This window comes from Alligator mississippiensis, chromosome 2 (genome assembly GCF_030867095.1).
Source record: "Alligator mississippiensis isolate rAllMis1 chromosome 2, rAllMis1, whole genome shotgun sequence".
Lineage (NCBI taxonomy): Eukaryota > Metazoa > Chordata > Crocodylia > Alligatoridae > Alligator > Alligator mississippiensis.
The window spans coordinates 260,114,952-260,134,911 of record NC_081825.1 but is presented as its reverse complement, the minus strand read 5'-3'; the positions used below and the strand labels follow the sequence as shown (position 1 = coordinate 260,134,911).

At 46.5% G+C, this 19,960-nt stretch overlaps 1 protein-coding gene across 2 annotated transcripts; it reads right to left on the bottom strand.

Moving 5' to 3' along the window:
* Nucleotides 1–716: 716 nt before the first annotated feature.
* Nucleotides 717–19,340, bottom strand: GEMIN2 (gem nuclear organelle associated protein 2). 2 transcript variants are annotated; one of them, XM_059723070.1, is made up of 10 exons: nucleotides 19,075–19,340; nucleotides 17,287–17,371; nucleotides 9,821–9,910; nucleotides 8,968–9,027; nucleotides 8,634–8,744; nucleotides 7,801–7,845; nucleotides 5,226–5,294; nucleotides 2,665–2,775; nucleotides 1,670–1,728; nucleotides 717–1,256 (listed from the first exon to the last, which is right to left on the bottom strand). In XM_059723070.1, the coding sequence occupies exons 1-10, from the start codon at nucleotides 19,323–19,325 to the stop codon at nucleotides 1,217–1,219; spliced, it is 921 nt and encodes a 306-aa protein (XP_059579053.1). In that variant the 5' UTR covers nucleotides 19,326–19,340; the 3' UTR covers nucleotides 717–1,216. The 2 variants fall into 2 exon arrangements, with proteins under 2 accessions (XP_059579053.1, XP_006268400.1); XM_006268338.4 differs by lacking the exon at nucleotides 19,075–19,340 and adding an exon at nucleotides 18,689–18,896.
* Between the last annotated feature and the right edge of the window lie 620 nt (nucleotides 19,341–19,960).

The window sequence follows — 19,960 nt, the reverse complement described above, 5'->3', positions numbered from 1 at the left end:
CTAACATCTATGAATCTATGAATAAGATCCCAGTGGGGCAAGTTGAAGAGATACAGACTTGTTCATGGTGTCCACTAAACACACTCATTAAAAGGAGAGAGTATAAGTGTGTTTCTGTTCTGTTCAGTTAAACTGTTTCACTAACCAGTACTGAACCTTCCTTAGCCTGATGAAGGGTTTTTGAACCCAAAAGCTTGCTTAATAACTTTTCTCCAACTATTTGGCTTGGTCTAATAAAAGATATCAAATTCACCCAAGGAACCTTGTCTGCCTCTGTCCTTAGACCAACAAGGCTACAACCTAAACCCCTGCAGACATGAGGACTAGAGTTTGAGTAGATTTTATGGCCTTAGTCCAGGTACCAAATTTCTGCTGATTTTGAATATTCAGGAGTCTCCCCTGTATGTTCATATAAAGAGAACTGTTAATTCTGAAGACATCTAGAACAGGTCTGTCCAACTGGCAGCCAACAAGGGGTTAAGTTGTGGGTCTCAGGCTCCTGCCTGGCCACTCTTGCCATCTATGGCTGTGACTGCAATAGCAGCTAGTCTCCACCTTCCCACCCTCCTTTCCCTCAACCACTCTTGTTGCAGCTTTTCTGCCTGTCAGGAGTTGCCCAGCCCCCTGCTGCTTAGAAGTTGGGTAGCCCTGATCTAGAAGGTGCAGTCAAAATATATTTGGACAAATACTGTTTTGAGACACCATACAAGCTTAAGTAGTTTTGAAAATTTTATTGTAAAATTTCACACAAAAACCCTTTCACAACCCGCCCCCCCCAACCTTTCTGTTGGTGTGTTCATGGAAGTGCTGTATTGCTTTAAGTCTGTTGCATTTTAAAACTATGAAGCTTGAATCAGTCCTAGAAGTCTTTATTCATATGGTAATTCCACTGAAACAAGTAAACTTGTATTCCAGAAGTTTAAAGGATCAACTGTTCTTGCATACCTACAGTTCAGTTGGTTTATGGCTTTCTGCTGGACAGAGGTTTGTGTGAAGTGGGTAGGCATTTCAGTGGTGACTCTTCACATCAGAAGTAATTCGTGTAATAAGCCAAATCAGTTTAAATTTTACTACTGACAACTGTTCCAAATCCATTATCAAGAGATTGTATTGGAGAGGTTTTATGGTACTTCATATCTGCACTGCAACTGACTGTTACTCCTGATAGTGCCATAGGTAGTCAGATGATGCAAGATGCTTGGAGGCCAAGCACAGATTAGGATGGTTTATCAGCTAGGTCATGCTGATCAAAATACCTGTTGGAGAGAGACAAGTGAAATATATTGGTCTTTCAAAGGCAAATTAGAATGTTTTTTACATGTCTTTCCTTTATTTTACAGTATATTTATTGTCAAGGGGAGTATTAAAAACACTCATGCCAAAATACTTGTTTTCCTATGAATAGCATCAGGTTTACTCAAAGACCAGTAGCTGATCATCAGGACATTAGAAAACCCCCACTTTTTGGAGGGAGTTGATACATGCTTGTTTTAGCAGCACCAAGGCAAGACCAGATCCTTTCAGTAGAGCAAACGTATATTACAGTATACAAAAGCTTGGATTGGTTTTCTTTGCCTGGAAAGAATATAGATTATGAGAACATATGTACATACAACATATAATGCAAAAAGTCATTGTAATTTTTATTTAGATATCTAATTTGCAGTACCTGCTAACCAAACAGATTAGCAAATTTAGAGCAGACACTCTTTCTTCACTCTTGTTCTCCTGCAAAACAAAAATATTAGATCAGATACTTGCTACTGTGGTTCAGAAAATAATATTAAACAGCTTGTTGAGCTCCTACAATAATCTCAAATGTCCCCAGAAATTAATGATTATTTAAGTGAATGAAAAACAATCTACACCCAGTTAGATCTTCAGTTAGTTGAAAGAGTATTCCAGAGTCCTAGTTTTTCCACAACTGTCAGATCATCCCCACACCACTGTAACTCTTCTACTTTTACAGAAAAGGACCAGGGAGTTATAGTGGACAATAAGTTGAAGAGGAGCCAATAGTGTGCCCTTGTTGCAAAGAAGGCTAATAGCATACTAGGATACATTAGTAGGGGTGTTGCCAGCAGATCAAGGGAAGTGATTATTCCCTTCTATTCAGCACTGATGAGGCCACATCTGGAGTACTGTATCCAGTTTTGCTCCCCCACCACCCCCACAGAAAGGATGTAGACAAATTGGAGAGGGTCCCAGTGGAGGGCAACAGAAGTGGTTAGGGGGCTGGGGCACATGGCTTATGAGAAGAGGCTGCAGGACTTTGTCAATTTTCTGTTCTCCAAATTAAATGAGAGGGATTTAATAGTAGCCTTGAGCTACCTAAAGGGTGGTTCCAAAGAGGATGGAGCTAAACTGTCTTCAGTGGTGACAGATGATAGAACAAGGAGCAATAGTTTGAAGTTGCAGCAAGGGAGGTTTAGGTTAGATGTTAGGAAGAACTTTCACATTAGGAGGGTAGTGAAGCACTGGAACAGGTTACTCAGAGATGTTATGGAATCTCCATCCTCAGAGGTTTTTAAGACCCAGCTAGACAAAGCCTTGGCTGGGATGCTTTAATTGGGGATGGTCCTACTTCGAGTAGGGGGTTGAACTAAATGACCTCCTGAGGTCCCTTCCAGCCCCAATTCTGTATGATTTTAAGTTGGATCTTACCTCTAGTACTCTAACTTCAGAGCATCGCCTTGCCAGTTGGCGAATTAGAGAGTGGGCTTCAGGCAATAAAGGTTTTTCAAGACATGCCAGCAGAGCATAAAGCCATCTACCCTACATATATTAAAGTACAAAAAGGGAAAATTTATCAGCTTATAATTAAAAGTGACTGGTTTACATACCACCATTCCCATGCACTAGGCTTTTCTATTCCATAGCAGGGCTGTCCCAACTTCTCAGCACCTGGGGGCTGCACACTGAAAGAGCAAACCAAAGCACCTTCTGACCCACATCCCACCCAGTGCTACACAGTGCACACAGGCAGCCACCCCCACCCCGCTCCATACAACCCCTTCCCTCCCTTGCCTGCAGGTTCCCACCCTGCTAAACCATGCCTATGGGCTACCAGTCGGACAGTCCTCTCCTGTTACACCACACACCTGAGCTACTGTTCCACTGTACATGGGCAGCACCCCTCAACTCACCAGCTGCAGGCTTCCCTGCATCATAGGCTCCTGCATGTTGCACCACCCCTGGGACAGGCACAGGAAGTGGGAGCCAGAGGGAAAGCCCAGAGGCTGGCTGCTAAGCCAGCAGCAACAGGGAGAATAGATTAGTCCCTTGCAGGTTGCTTACGGCCTGTAGGTTGTCAGTTGGACACCCCAGATCTTTGGGATGCTACTGGAACTAGATACTGGTCTCATGCACAAGTCGTACGCATTATGAAATAACATCCACACAGGGAGGGGACACTGAGGGTCCCCAATCCCCTGCAAAAAAAATGCAGGATAAGCTATTCCTATAACCATTCCAGACAGATCCCTATCTGGCCGCTTCTTAAGACCTCTAATAAAGGAGATTCCTTAACTTCCATTGTCCGTTTGTTCCATTGTCCTACTGCTCTTAAGGATTTTTCCCTAAATTTGTTTTTCTGCAATTTACACGTTACCTTACATCCTGTCCTCTGTAGTCAGGGAGAACAGAGGCCCTCTTCGTGGCAGCCTTTCAAATATTTTAAAACGTTTCATGCCACCCTGTAATCTTGTTTTCTCCAGTCTATAATTCACCCACATATCAGTCTTTCCTTAAATGGCTTGCATTCCAACCCCCTTATCGTCACCACTCATTTTTTGACTCTGACAGTTTTTCAAGATGTTTCCTAAAATGCAGTTCCCTGAACAGGACATAATATTGTAGATGGGGCCTAACCAGGGTTGAAGAGTGGCATGACTGTCTCTTGTAAATTACATACAATACTTTTGTTAATGCAGCTCAAAATTTTTCTTTTTTTTCTAAAGTGGTTAGAAAATGATTTTAGAAAGACTTCTTTTTATTCCAATTAAGTGCCCTTTACTACATACTTTAGAGGCAAGTCACTATTGTTACGGAAATCAGTACGTTTCATGGGGCCTTTCCAAGGATTGGCTGAGGGCATCTAACGGCGAAAACCTTTTCAATTTCATGAAGTCATCTGAAGAAAAACATCTATTCAGAAATAAATCTAAAAACAAATAAATTATTCCTATCTTCCTACTGCATCACTGATCAGTTCTAATACAGCAAGTGTCCATAAACAAAACTGGGAACCATGTTCAGTCTGAGGACTCCAGAATTTCTAATAATTTTCATCCTGATAGTAGTATTAAAAGATCAAGTAGCAAGGTTTACTGCATTCATTTGATACAAATTTCTATAGTTAAAGTTACCTTTACAAAACTTAATTTTTTACTTAAAGTTAGTTATATTCTTCATGCTTAATTTTGGGCAAAAGCTTCTATATTTTTAGAAAGATTGAGGATGAAAGGCTAGAAAGCATTGGAGTTCATTTCAAAGCCTAATGAGGCATTGTGCGAACATTAGAGGAAATAGCTAAATATGCAAAAAAAACCCCAACAAAAAAACCCTCACAAACTAACCCCCCCCCCAAAGCCCTGTTAAAACAAACAAAAAAACCCTACAGGAAACCAAGTCTCAAGCTGTGCAACCTTAATTTTACTATGCAGTCAATGAAAAGTCCTATTTTTGAATGTGATAGGAACCTGTAACACAGGAGCTTCAATCCTGAACAGTGCAGCTCTTCTCATTGCTGTAGTGGAAAGAAATTAAAGGGTATGCTGGCTATAGTTGCAATTTTGTTTTGTAGTACGTGTGTGTGAACTGAAAAGGAGGGCACAGGATGTGCAATTGATGTACATATATGGAAAATAAGATGCAAAACACACTGGAGTCTGAGGTTGTTTCAGGAATAGATTCATTAGAAAGAAATACAAGTAGTTGTTTTAATAGAACTCATAGGAAAAATAACTGCAGACATAATGAGAATAGGTGGCATTTCTCAAAAAGTTTTGTTCATTTTTAAGACTGAGTGACTCATGAATTACAGCAGTATTTTAATCTAAAAGATGGCAGCAATATACAGAATACCCTCACATGAAACATATTTATATTACTTTAATAGCAATAGCAAGTACAATGAGGTTTGTGCATCCTTCTCCTTGTATCATTTTGATAGCGCATAATTTTCTCAAATTCATGTGTAGGTAGACAGAATAAATTAAAATTACCAGCTCTGGAGTAAACTCTTTCTCCCCAAACCAGTTAATCAGATATTCCAGGACACTAGTTACAGTTGCCTTTCAAAGACAGGAAAAAAGAACAAGACATTTGAAAGAGTCGCTGTGTAAAAACAGCTATTGCACATATTTGATGCTTTTACAGTGTAATTAGATTAGAAGACTTGAACAAGTGACTCCACTTTGCATAGTGACATAACATTTATTTCACTTCTACAGTGCATCTAGACAGGGCGTTTATCACATGCCGTTATTACACATACAATAGGAAATTTGGTAACAGCAGTTTCTAGAAGGGACTGAGATTAAATAGTAAGAAAATAAAAATGCCCAAAGTGGGACAGAAAGCTGAAATAATTAGAGGCCTGGGAAAATGTCCATATTAGTCTGAATAAATTTGGATTACTCAGTACTGAGAGACTAAGGCAAAAAAAATCAGGTGCCTTGTCTCATTATACAGGAAAACAAGGGCACATGCAATCACATTTAAAGAAAATATTTAAGTTGATAAAAGAAAATCAGTTACACACAACAAACAAGTTAGTGTGTGTAACTCAAACTAAGTTAGCTGTATTTGGAAGTATTAACAGGAGTAAAGGTGCACTGATACATCAGTTTGATATCGGATCAGCACTGAAATTGATTGCATTGGAAATCGGCCTGATGCGGCTGATCACTTGGCTGATAAATGCTCACGCATGTGCACAGCTGTAGTGCAGCACGTAGGCGGCAAAGAGCACAGCCCAGCAGCTTGGAGAGTTCCATGCAGCTGGTAAGTCTGTTGTGGTGGAAGGGGAGCATGGGGGGGCAGATCAATGCCCCTCTTGGTGAAGGAGGGAGGGGCTGGGACAGGCGCTGCTGGGGCGGGGTAGATTGTAGGACTGAGCTGCAGCTTGTCCGGGAGACATGGGGTGGGAGGGGCAGCTCCTGCCATTGTGTGCACTCCAGGAGGGCATGGGGGGGAACGGGTGGGAGGGCATGTGCCCCGGATCTGCATGGGGGGCCTGTGGGGTGGGGGTGTGCCAGGCTCTTCCTGGCATGTGGGGTTGCGCTCCCAGTGCGTGGGGGCTGTGCTTGGGGCGGACGGTGCCCAGAGGGGCCTACAGCAAATTTTGGGGTGGCTGAAGCCCCCCTAGCTCCCTCCCAGTGCTGCCAGCCACCATGAGCGCAGCCCCCACACACTGGGAGCACAGTTCTGAGTGCAGTCCTGCAGCCCCCACACACCAGGAAGAGCCAAGCACAGCCCTGGCCCCAGCTCAAACCCCCTCCCCTAATGCAGATCCAGGGCACATCCCCATCCCCCCCACCTGGGTGCATGCAGTGGTGAGAGCTGCCCCCCAGACAAGCTGCAGCTCAGTCCCATGCCTCGTTCTGCCCCAGTGGGCAGTGCCTGCCCTACTCCCTCCCTCACTGTGGGGGGTGGTGATCTATTCCGCCCCCAACACCCCTTCTCTCCCCCCTCCCTGTCCACCGCAATAGACTTACCAGTTGGATGCAACTGTATTGGAAATCGGATCCATGTTAGCTGATATGCCTCCTTAAAAATGAGCTAGCGGTATCAGCCCCCAAAATTCTGTATAAGTACACCCCTAGAGTTAAGCAATTTTTTAAACATCTGGATTAAGAGAAGTTATGCCAGAGAACTTGCATATTATCAGCAATTATTGCTAAACAGTTCAAAATAGGATGGATTTGATTTAAATCTCTGGTCAAGAAGCCTTGATTTAATCACTTATCTACAAAAGTGCATTCTTGTCATTTGATATCCTTTATTCATTTAACTTCTTGAAACTTTGCACTTTTAGAGAAAGGCAAGGGCTTGATTGTCTACAAAAACCTGCAGAGAGACTACAATGCCGATGAGTAGGTAAGCAGGTCTGTTCTCTTTCATCTCCATAGACTGCTGTTAACAAGGATGTTATCTCTGGAGACACAAATCCACTGTTTGAGAACTGAAACTAAGCATCACAGATGCTTAATGGGATCTTCCAGACTGAGCACTGAGTCCCATTGAGTAGAGTGGTTTTCTTTAAATCTTTACAAATCTATAGCAGAGCCTCTTGGAACCTCATAAGACTGGACCCCTAATATAGTCCATGGCCTGTTGTGACCTATTCATAAACTTTTTCTAAAAAGGTTACATGAATATATTGTCTCAAATAGTATATAATTAGAAGTTATAATCCCTATTCCCTGATGATATCTTTAAGCTTTAACATATCTTAAAACTGTATTTATATAGGTTTTGGTTTTTTTTAAGTCATCATATATATGATTAAATCTAAAAATGTGATTTAAATAAAAATCCAATTACATTTTTTAAAATGATTGATTTTTATCCACCCTGGTTCAAAATTAAAAAATACATCAATTTAAGTAAGTGAGAAACAGACAGTTGTTTGAAACAGTCCAACACTTGTTTCAGGCACTGCCAATGAAATAATTAGCCAATTCTCTTTCACACTATGATTCTAATAGATGAGGTATATCTACATTTGATAGGTAAATTATTAAAAAGCAACCCCTTCCTCCCCCAAACATTTTTGCTAAGTACAAATAAACTTACTTGATTCATTCGGCTAACAATACTTAGCAAAGGAGGAAAGCCCATCTGAAAGAAAAGCCAGATTGGAATTGTAACGCACAAAGTAAAGACATTTCCCAAATAAAGTTTTAAGGTTTAAATTAGAACAAAGTCTGAACAGGACACACATCCATTTATTTTTTCAAGCAATGTTTGTTCAAAACATCTAGTCTTAACTACTCATCTTCAAAATGCCAGGTAGAATAAATAATGGTAACAGCAATAATGTAGCAAAATAGTTAATTTAAAAGCCTCTACATACTGGGTGAGGCATCAGATTTAAAAGGACCTAAACTTAATTTCTTTCAGATCTCACCATCTTAATTATATTCTGAATTTATAGAAACACTATTTTTTTTGCTCTCTTACTGTTGTTTCAGGGGCATGGCAAGAGCATCACAAAACCTGGTTAGGCCCCAACACTTTTTTCCTCTATGTACGCATGCCTTCCAGGGCCTACTCTAGCAAAGCTCTTATTTATTGGTCAAGTTGTTTCAAGGGCTGCATCTGATCATCAAAACATTGAAGCTGGCTATGCTCCAGTAGTTACATGCACAAAAGACAGCCTATAATTTTGTATCAATTAACAATAATCCAAAAGAGTTACTTTATCTCATTTGGAAACTTAGGTGTAAGTCCAAGCTCCGATTTATCTAGGGTCCCACTTTGTATAGTAGGGAATTAGGTAGCAAGCTCATTAGGCAACCTGCTTTCAACCTGTCAGTTTTACTGACCTCAGCCCCAGTATACGTCACAGTAGGGCAACTTCTTAAATATTTTAATGAAGTAGAATAACCAAGAACTAAGTAGCCTACCTGTATATAATCAATTCCTAGATTTTCATTATCAGCTACTGTAACTGTTTCTGAATATGCTTTTTCACCCAGACAAAACTTTTTCCAGCCTTCTTCATCTTCTGATTTTGGCTGAAAAAGTCAGTGTAGATTAGTTCTCACAGGCAGCAAAAACACTGAAAGACTCAAATCTCTTAAAAAAAAAACACAAAAAAAACAAAAACCAAGAAAGAATGGATAAATTGTAGATCAGGATTCACAAGATGAACACAATTACTACAGCATGCCCGCCATCAGGATACATTAACAATTAAAAAAAAATTGTTTCCTAAAGTGTAATAAAAATTCTACTGACCATTGTAACATTGCTGTCCAAATTCTGTGACTTCCAGTGATTTCTGTGCTTGTTCAGACTCTAAAGGATAACAATAAACACACTTTATTTTATATTTCATGGTTATGTTATTCTAAATCAAAACTGTTTTCATCTTCCATGTGCTTTAATAGTTCTTCATAACCATTAAAAACACCTGTTGAAGGAGTATTTTTTTAGGAAAATGTTAGATTTCACATTGTTGTGAATGAATGAATGAATAATTGGCCAAATATTTCATGCATTTCTTTTAATGTAATTCAGATTAAGTAGTAAACTCTGGTTAACAATTTGTAATGATCTATGGAAGGAAAAATACACACATTCTTTAATCTACTTAAACTTGATCCTAAAGATAACCAAAAAGATAGTAATTAAAGCAAGTTCCATCCATTTAAACCCAATTGCTGGACTGGAAGGAGAACATTTCAGCCTCAATTTTAAGAGTTCACCAACATGTTTGTATTAGTATTTGACCCAATACTTTCTGTTTTAGGACAAAACTTAGATTCTGTGTAGTTAACTACTTGATAATATTCCTTTTAACATTAAGGAATTATTTTGTCCCTTATGCTGGTTGAGGATAATTCTTTTTTCCAAGACTTTCTTTGGAACTCTGTTTTCAGGGTAAATTAACTTTACAAACAAACAACCACATGACCATATGATGGCAGAAAGCCCTCAAGAGATTTTCTAATGTGAAACAGAACTGCTTTATCTATTATTTTCTTCCATCAAATGTTAAACCCCACAAAACAACTAGATCATCCCTCTCCCTGTAAGAAAAAATCCACCAAACTATACTGTACTAGTTTGAAAAAACACTGTTCTTTACCTGACGAACAGCTGAAAAGTGGACCACTTGTTGCTGCTGCCATTTGAGAGTTGGAGAATATCCTTCAGGGGCAGGTTGGCATCCTGAGAGCTAATAAAGCACAGGCAATAACTGTTATGAAAAAAGGAGTAGAAAAAGAATCTAAGCTGACTGAGTCTAAAATTAAGAATTTCTACTTGAAGCATGCAAAACTAACGAAATCAAGACAAGTTCTGCTTTGATATGGCTCCTTTTTGAGACTATGAAGTTAATCCTCCCAACCACTGAAGCCATAATTCTTAATAAAAACAGAACCTCGTCAACAAGAAGGTTCCACATTCTATACAAAGTCTAAAAAATGTGTTTTGACTACTAAATGTTCAGCTGTACTGAAGACATATGCAGTGTTGCCAACTCTCATGATTTTTGGCGTTGTTCTTAAAGTCTACACTTTGGGAATGTGAAAAACTTAGCTCTTTCTTTTATATATGTATATAACTATATATAAAAGAAAGTGCTAAGTTTTTCACATTCCTGAAGCATAGACTTGAAGAAAAATGCCCAAAATCATGACAGTTGGCGACACTGCATTTGGTGTCCTAAATAGATCTGCTATATAAATTAAGGGGTATTATCCAGCCACAGAAGGAGTTTTCAAGAAATAAGATGGAAGAAAAATTACATTTCCAGCTTACCACATACAAGCACCTGAATTTCTAATAAGAATTTGGGGGATGAAACCACTTTTCAGTGTTTATAGTTAAAACATTTATTAAGAGAAAGGAATATAAATATCCTTCCATGTGTATTTGAAAGTAGTACCATAAAAAAAAAAATGAGACAGAAGAATCCAAGATTATTATTCACCTTTGAGCCATGGAGTAAGTTGACACTGAAAGCCAGCCTCTAACAGTGATGAATCAGAAAACAAATTCTCCTCAAGACAAAATTACCTAAGTCATGCTGAAGTAGACAGAACAAAGATCCGGGGGATATATAAACACATTTACTCAAATCCAAGACAAGTTTTTTTCTCCATTCAACACGAGGGGAAAAAAACCCTTATCTTAGATACAAATATGGGCCTGGGGCAGGTGACTGCTGCCCCTTGGCCTCTGGGCTAGGGCTTTTGTTGCTGCCTGGCTGGGCGAGGGTGGCTTATATGGTGGAGGAGGGGGCACAATGCAGGGGGAGCACAAGGAAGACTGTACAGCAGGGGTAGGCAATGTTTTTTGGCTGGAGTGCTGAAAAACCCACAATGCCTACCTTGGAAGATGCTGGAGTGTCGGTATGCCAGAAAAACAAAATGAGGGCAGAGGGTACATAGCAGGATGCCCTGCTTGTGCTCCTTGTCCCCCACCCAAAGCCCCTGCTCCCCAGCCCTGCTTGTACCTCTGCTGCTCCTTGCCCCCCAGCCCAGGCTCCGTGGCTATCAGCAGATACCCAGAACCTGGACCAGCCGCAGCCAGGAGTCTGCAAACAGCTGCTGCCTCCCAGACCCAGCCCCGGGCTCCGGGGAGGCAGCACATACCAGCAATGCTCCCCGCTGTGCTGCCCTCACACACGCTGCACTCCCGGCCCTGCTGCCCTCCTGAGCACAGTGTGCGCGACCCAGAGTGGCAGCACAGGGAAGCTGCCTGCTGCTGCAAGCTCCATGCTGCCTGGGTCACACTTCCCCTGCACGGGAGCAGTGTGAGCAGCACACAGGGTTGAGCCCCTTGCTGCTACCCCCACCTGCGCAGTAAGTGTGGCCAGGGCAGTGGGGAGCTTAGAGCGGCAGGCAGCTTTCTGCACCCCCTGCTGTGCCAGGTTTCATATGCTGCTCTGCAGAACTGGTGGCAAGGGCGGCACACTGGGGAGCATTATCAGTATCTGCCATCTCCCTGGAGCCCAGGGCTGGATCTGGGGGAGGCAGCAGCTGTTTGTAGCCTCCTGACTGCAGCTGACCCAGTTTCTGGGTAGCTGCTGATAGCCAGGGAGCCCAGGCTGCTTGCAGCAGGGCTTCCATCCTCTCAGCCAGATTCTGGGAGCAGCCCAGGCTCCATGGCTATCAGCAGCTACCACAAACCTGGGCTGGCTGCAGCTGGGAGGCTGCAAACAAGTGCTGCCTCCCTGCGCCAGCCCTGGCTGTCTCCCAGCTCCAGGAAGACAGCAGGTGCTGGCACTGTGCCCGTTGGGGCCAGGGGCAGCGTGGGACTGGGGCTGGGGCCCACTGGCAGTGAACTGCTGGGGCTGTGGGGCCAGGACCACCCAGCAGCATGGGGCTGCAGCTGGAGCCGGGGCCAGGGCCCACTGGCAGCATGGGGCTAGGGCTGCAGCCCGGCAGTCACTAGTGCCGGGATGCAGCCGGTGGCAGCACAGGGCTGAGGCTGGGCCTGCGCAGGGCTGGGGCCTGTGGCAGTGCCAGCTAGCGCTGGGCCTGCACAGGGCTGGGGCCTTCGGCAGTGCCGGGATGGGTCTGGGTCCCACGCAGGCCCTGGCCACATCCTGATGCGGCCGATGGTCCCGACCCAGCAGTGGCACTGTGCTGGGGCCAGCGGTGGTGCTGAGGGCTGGAGCCAGGCCCACCAGCAGCTGGCACCACCACTGCGGCTAGGGCCTGGGCCCAGCCCAGCCCAGCCCCAGCTGGCTGCCAGCGGTTGGCAGTGCGGGGCCTGCACAGGCCCCAGCCCCATCCTGACACTGCCAATGGCCCCAGCCCAGTAGCAGCACTGGGCAGGGGCTGGCGGCATGGGCCAAGGCCAGGCCCGCCAGCAGTACGGGCCAACGCCGGCAGCAGCACATGCCTGGGGTTGGGATGGTGGCAGCACCAGCACAGGTTTACGGCCCCAGCCCCGTGTGGGCCCCGGCCTGGCAGCAGTACTGGGCTGGGGCCGGCGGCGCTGGCTAGGGCCAGGCCCACTGGCAGTATGTGGCCGGGGCTGTCTGCAGTGCCAAGATGGGGCCGGGGTCTGCGCACATCCATGGGCCCAGACCCCAGTCTCTTCCCAGCACTGCAGATGGCCCCAGCCCAGCAGTGGCGCTGGGCTGGGGTGGGCGGAAGTGGTGGAGGTGCTGGCTGGGGCTGGGCTTGCCGGCAGCGCTGGAATGGGCCCAGGGCCCGCGCAGATCCACAGACCCCGGCCTCATCCCAGCACTGCTGACAGCCCTGACCTGGCACCAGCACTGGGCTGGGGTGGGCGGTGGTGCCGGTCAGGGACGGGCCCGCCAGCAGCACGTGGCTGGGGCCATCTGTAGTGCCGGGATGGGGCCAGGGCCCACGCAGGTCCACAGCCCTGGCTCCATCCTGATGCTGCCAACGGCTCTGGCCCGGTGCTGGCATTGGGCCGGGACCCGCAGTGGCGATGGTGCTGGCTGGGGCTGGGCCTGCCAGCAGCACATGGCCAGCAGCGCGGGGTTGGGACTGGGGCCATCGGGGTGGAGATGGCCCCTGGTCCGGGGTCGGGGCCAGGCTGGGGTTGGGACCAGGGTCTCTTATCTGGTTGCGGCTGGCGGTGTGGTCAGGGTGTTCTGGGGCTGGGGTCTGGTGCTGGCAAGTCTATCTAATGCAGGGGTTAGCAGCAGCATAAAGCTGTTCCTGGGCAGCCATGTGTTGCTCAATCTGGGCACACCTCTTCCCACCCCTTGGGGCGGGAAGCAGCCTGCGTGCCAATAAAAACCATGCCACGTGCCACACTCTGCACGCGTGCCATAGGCTGCCGACCCCTGCTGCACAGTGTGGAGGGAGGGAAGGGACTGATGAAGATGTACGGGATACCTCCACTGCGCATTCTCCCCACTGCTCCCACTTGGCTAAACAGGGAAATCATGGTCCTCTTAAGAAAGAGGCTTATAAACAATGGAAGCTTGGGGCAGGCTCCAATGAGGACTATTCCATGATGGCCTGTACTTGCAGGGAAGAGATGAGACAAGCTAAAGCAGCGACCAAACAGATTAGCAATGGGAATCAAGGACAACAAGAAGTCCTTCTTTAGGTACATAGGGAACAGGAGGAAAACAAATGGGAGTGTGGGACCACTGCTCAACAACTCAAGAGAGCGGGTTACCAGCACACAGGAGAAAGCTGAACTCCTGAATTACTACTTCGCCTCAGTCTTTCACCAGACCAAGGGGAAAACCACACCAGGTAGAGTAGAGGATGAGCATGGTAGGAATAATCATCTTCCTACTATTTCTGAAGAACTGGTGTATGACCAATTTATAAAATTAGATGTAGGCAAGTCAGCAGGACCAGATTATCTTCGTCTGAGAGTGCTGAAGGAGCTGGCGGAAGTCATTGCGGAACCCCTAGCAAAACTCCTTTTCAACATCTTTCTTCATCCTCACATCCAAATCGTTAATAGCTCACTGGCCAAGTTTGCGGATGACACCAAGTTATAGGGAAGTGTGGTTATGCTTGAAGATAGGCTACAGTTACAGGTAGACCTAGACAGGCTAGCAAGTTGGGCAGATCGGAACCAGAGGAAGTTCAACATTGAGAAATGTAAAGTGCTCCACCTTGGGACAAGCAACCCCCAGCACACCTACAGGCTTGGTGGCACCAAACTGACTAGCACCACGAATGAAAGGAACCTGGGGGTAATAATAGACCACAGTATGAATGAGCCAGCAGTGTGATGCTGTAGCCAGTAGGGCAAATAATACTCTGGCATGCATCAATTAATGCATCTCCAGCAAAGCCAAGGAGGTGATTCTTCCGCTCTAGTCAGCACTTGTGAGACCGCAGCTGGAGTACTGAGTTCAGTTCTGGACACCACACTTTAACAAAGAAATGGGCAAGCTTGAGAGAGTCCAAAGAAGAGCCACCCATATGATCAGAGTCTTAAAAGGCAAGTCATACGAGGAAAGGCTGAGGGATCTAGGATTCTTCAGCCTGAGGAAAAGGCGGCTGAGAGGGGACCTGGTAGCAGCTTACTGTTACACTAGAGGAGTACGTTAAGGGCTTGGTGAGCAACTGTTCACCAGGGCACTTGAGGGGAAAACCAGGAGTAATGGCCACAAATTTCTGGAAGACCGATTCAGGCTCAACTTTAGGAAAAACTTCTTCACAGTCAGGGTGTCCAGCCTGTGGAATAAGCTCCCTCCAGAGGTGGTGCAATCACCTACCCTGGAAATTTTCAAGAGGAGACTTGCTGGGGTTATCTGACCCCTACTTGTATTTCCTGCCTGTTGCAGGTAGTTGCACCTGATGATCTTCTGAGATCCCTTCTGGCCTTATAATCTATGAATCTTCCCCACTGTGTGAGCCACCCCAGCCTGGCCAGGCAGCAGCAGTGACAGCTTCAGCCTTCAGCAGCAGGGAAAAGTGTAGAGGAGACCATGCAGTAGCAGGGAACTGCTGCAGTTCCAGCCCAAACATGGAGCTGCCTCTATTGCTGCTGTTTATCAGGGCTGAAGTCAGGCAGTAGAGGAGCGTAACAGGCAAATGGTGGGGGAGTGGGCAATGGTAGGGAGGCAGGGACTAGAGTGCATAAGCATGGGGTAGAAGGGAAGGGGGCAAGGAGTTGTGGGGGATCTGACTGTCTCCTTGTTACTGCTTTTCTCACCACAGCAGTGGGAGCGACAAATTTAAGCTGACCCTCCAATAATCAGATAGTATACATTCAAAATTATAACAAATGTATTATTTCCCTTGTATAGAATCTAGTTACTGGGACATCATCCTAAATTCAAAGTCATTTTGGATTAGGGTAAATACAGTAGTAGAAAGCAATGCTTCTTCACTCATAAGATGACAGACTAGGACAATTTAAGATAAATCATAGAAACTGGTTATAAAAAAGCCATGCAAGTGTCCAAGAATGTACTCTGCAAACAAAAGATAGTGCTGGAGTAGCACTTATCAACACAAATAGAGATATGATATAATTGCATCTTAACTGTTTTGTAATAAGCCTTTTTACATTGCTTATAAAGAAATGCAGTAAATATGGTAACATTTCCACAATTTTGTTGTATTTCTATACACCAAATGTAACTGCCAACTGAAGGTACAAATAAAATATACCTTCAGCTGGCAGTTACATTTAGTGTATAGAAATACAACAAACCTGTGGAAAAGTTACCATATTTACTGGAGTCTGCAGTGACTCTGAATGTAATTGGTTATAATTTTCCAAGTATAGGATCTAATTATTGGAGATTCATCTTTCATTCATCCCCCCACTGCTGTAGGGGAGCAGGCAGGAGGAGGGCATGTAGTATGGGAAGGTCAAGAAACTTGTCCTCTACCATCTCTGCCTCCTGCCTGCCTCTGCCAGCCTTTGCTCCCTACTTCCCCTCCAGCCTCTGCTCCAGGCCAGCAGGCTCCGTCCCCATTCTAGCCTGAGGCATTGAGCACAACCACAGTCTGGTCCTGTAAGACCAGCCATGCTGGTAATGTGCCACTTCTATGTGACCAGGAAGGGGCTGTGCTCAGTGCCCCAGGCTACAGCATGCACAAAGCACGAATAAGGGGGGCACTCACTGCTGGGGGTACCAGACACAGTGGACAGACAGGGTCTCCATGGAGACTGGACTGGGAGCCCCAGACAGGGTGCACTAGGCCGGGCAGATGGAATGGGACTGCAGGGTGGTGACAGCACAGGGCCGGGTCCTGGGGCAGAGCCGCAATCTGCTCTCGACATCATGGCTCTGCCCAGGCCTCAGCCCTGTGCTGTTACTGCCCTGCAATCCTGGCCCCACCCACCCATCCTAGCTTTAGACACTGCTTCTTGCACGCCCACAGCCCCATTCCATCCGCCCAGCCTAGTGTGTCCTGTCCATGGAGGTCCCAGGCCAGTGTCTATGGAAACCCCACCTGCCCCAGCACCCCCAAATGATAGGTGCGGGGTAGATGGACCAGGATGCCCAGGCAGCAGGGCTGGATCCAGTGGCAGTGGCAACATTGGCAGTAGCAGCCAGAAAGAGCAGCCACCAACAAGGATGCCAGGAAACAGTCTGGCTGCCACGCTGCCCCAGCCCCACTGTGTGCCTGGGGACGATGGGACCATCCACACGCACCAAAGCCTAGGCTGCCACCTGCACCTCAGCCAGATGGGTCTGAGTGACCCGCCACGACCTGGATAAAATGCTTGGTGGACCAGATCCAGCCTATGGGTTGTATTCTGGCCACGCCTGGGCTGAAGTCTTAGCTTCTGTAGCTGCCTGCTCTCTGTCCTTGTATTCACTTCTAAGACAAGGGGATTCCCTCTATATGAAGTGGGGGGAACCCTCATATTAGAATGAAGAAAATATGGTATACATTAGAACAACTGAGTTTTACAGAGACTGTAGTTTTTCCACCAATTCAGAATTTGGACTGCAGGGCTGGAGATTCCATTTACTTGTCCAAATTCTTTTAAGATATAGGGACAGTATATTTTAAAATTTACTTGAGACTTCCAGGTATTTTAATACAAATATTTTTCTATCCTAGAATTCTCATTTCATTTATTTTAGTCTGTGTTTTCTATAAGTCTCTTAAGAACATATCTCTACAAACTTACTGAAATATTCACGGTCTGCTTCTTTCTCAGCTTTTTGGGGTCTATCTGTGCCACAACAACATCTGGGCATTGTGAAGCTTCAATCCTAAAAAGAAAAAAACGCCACACATTTGTAATCCCTCTCTGCTGCATTCCTTAGAATTACATAATTAGTTTGCAAATAGTTGTAATATTTGCATAGGGACCAGATCAAAATATGAGGCACTTGCACAATTAAGTTGTGTATGAGAATGTATTAAAAAATGAAAAGAAGAGAGAATGCTTCTAGGAGAGGGTATGCAGCAAGGTTTTAACAGAAACAAACAAACGGAATAGAAACAAATGCAGGCATCTTTTAAGCTTGCTATTTAGGCCACAGTAGGTATATACCCTCATTTTATAGAGAGAAAATGAGAGCAGAGGTTAATTTGTTTTAAATGAGCCAAGCTGTGGCAGTCAGCAGAATCCCAAATCCCCAACTCCAGGAGTTCTCTGCCTTAGCCACAGGACCACCTTTCCTTTGGAGGCAGCAGTGAAGGCTATTACCTATTGACATATACAGCTAGTAAGATTGCATTTTAATCCTTCTGATTAAAGTAAACTGGATAAAGACTCCAAATGCTCCCATGTTACTCAAGAGGAGGTTAGATGAGTATCTAGCTGGGGTTGTCTAGACCCAGCGCTCTTTCCTGCTTATGCAGGGGGTCTGACTCGATGATCTATTGAGGTCCCTTCTGACCCCAACATCTATGAATTCCAACATAATACTGTGGGGGTGGAAAACAGATCATGATGTGCAGCATGGGGTCAAAGAGTCCTAAGAGAAACTACCCTGATACACAGATGAACATGGCTGAGTCATGTTGGGGGGGGGGGGGGGGGAAGAGGGGCGGATTGTGTGTCGGAGTGTGCAAGCAAGTTTCTATTTAAGTTGGTGTTAACAAAAAATGTCAAGATCTTAAACAAGGAAAGAGCAGTTACATTCACTGGCACCAAACTCAGCAGTTATTGGCACTACAGTGGCACTTGGGGGCTCCAGAGGAGAGTGAGCAGGGTGAGATGGTGCTGCCCAGACATGCAGCCCAGAGCATCTCCCTCTCAGAAGATTTGCGGCAAAGACCCCAGTGGGTCCTACAGTATGCAGTGCACTAGCTCCTGCATCCCGCAGGGCACTGACACGAGGCTAGGCGGTGCAGCAGCACCGGGGCAAGGCAAAGGGCTCCCGGTGGTCAAGCCGGTGCTTCAGTCTCCCATGGGGTCCCTCCGAGCCAGCCCAGCTGCAGAGCTCGGGGGAGCTGCTTCCCGCGGAGGCGGGCGGCGCTAGAACGTGCAGTGGGACGGGCGGTCCCAGCCCCGGCCCCGTCTCCGTCCGCTCCGCTCGCCCCAGAGCGGGGGGCGGCTCCTGCTCCCCGCTCCCACTTACTGCACCCGCTTGAGATACTCCTGCGGCGTCCGCGGGGGCGCGGTGGGATCGAAGTCCTCGGCGAGCTCGCAGTCCCATACTGGCAGCAGCCGCGGCATCAACTCCTCCATCCCTGCCTCCATGCCCGCCAGGACGGGCGCGCTCAATGATGTCATCCACCCGCAACTCACCGAACAATAGCAAACACCACCCCTAGCCACCAGCGGCGGGCGCGCTCGGTGACGTCACTCAGTCGCGACTCGCAAAGTGAAGATAACGTATAGGTGTGTACGCCCCGCCCCGCCCCCTGGGCTCTGCCTCGAAGGTGGTGACGCCCCTTGGCGGGGGAAGGGGCGGTGCTTGGGGCTAGAGCTGCAGCGCCCGCCGCGGCCGTTCTGGGGACTTACTGGCGATCTCCCCCGGCCGGGCCGCGGGGGAGGTGCTGCTGCTTGTTGCCCACCACCGGCCCGCGCCTTCTGTCGTGCAGGGGGCTGTGGGCAGGGCAGCCTGGCGTGCCGGGGTCTTCCCGCAACGCGGCTGTCGCGCGAGCTCGGGGCCCTGCGCCCTGCAGCGCAGGAGCGCGGAGGGAGGGGAGCTCAGTCAGGGCTCTCCGGTCGGCCTCCCACGCGCTGCGTGGGCACACTGGCCCCAGAAACATGACACTATCTAGTCGCAGCGGGACTCTGCCTGGGAGGAGGATTACTAGAGGTGAACGATGGTGCAGTCAGCTCCTGAGTGATTTAAAAATACCACATATCTTTTATTAGGTCAACGTGAATGGAAACATTCTTCTTTACAAGCTTTCGAGTACAAATACCCTTTGTCAGGCAGAGGAAGTGTCTGCCTGAAGTGTACCTGAAAGCTTGCAAAGAAGAATTTTTCCAACTATTTGAGTTGCTCTAATAAAATACCACAGCACCTCATTAAACTTCCCAGTAGTTACACCAACTCATATGTGCTCATTTGAATGATAAAAGTCAGATGTTACTAGAAGAGCAGAACCTGCAGGGTTCTGGTGAAGTGGGATGGATTCTTTCCCTGCTAATCTGTTACCACTTGGTTCCATGTGAGGACTCACCTATAATTGCAGGGACCTCTCTGAAGTTAAAGAGGACTCTGTGCAGAGTTGTCCATTGGGGTCTGGAGTTACCCCATTTCACAGATTGGAAACTGCAGCACTGAGATGCTGTTGAGTGGAGTGGGGACTTGAAAGTAGGTCTCCCAGTCCTTAAGGTAGCTCCAAGTTACTGGACCACCTATCCTTTCTGACACTTTACCCCTGTTCTGTACAGA

Excerpts from the sequence above, each read along its gene's own strand:
- GEMIN2 (XM_059723070.1), bottom strand. The coding sequence starts at position 19,325 with ATGTTTCTGGGGCCAGTGTGCCCACGCAGCGCGTGGGAGGCCGACCGG. Across the intron at positions 2,776-5,225 it reads AAGAGTTTACTCCAGAGCTG|GGTAGATGGCTTTATGCTCT; the intron begins GTAATTTTAATT and ends TAATATATGTAG. Across the intron at positions 1,257-1,669 it reads CTAATCTGTTTGGTTAGCAG|GTATTTTGATCAGCATGACC; the intron begins GTACTGCAAATT and ends TCTCTCCAACAG.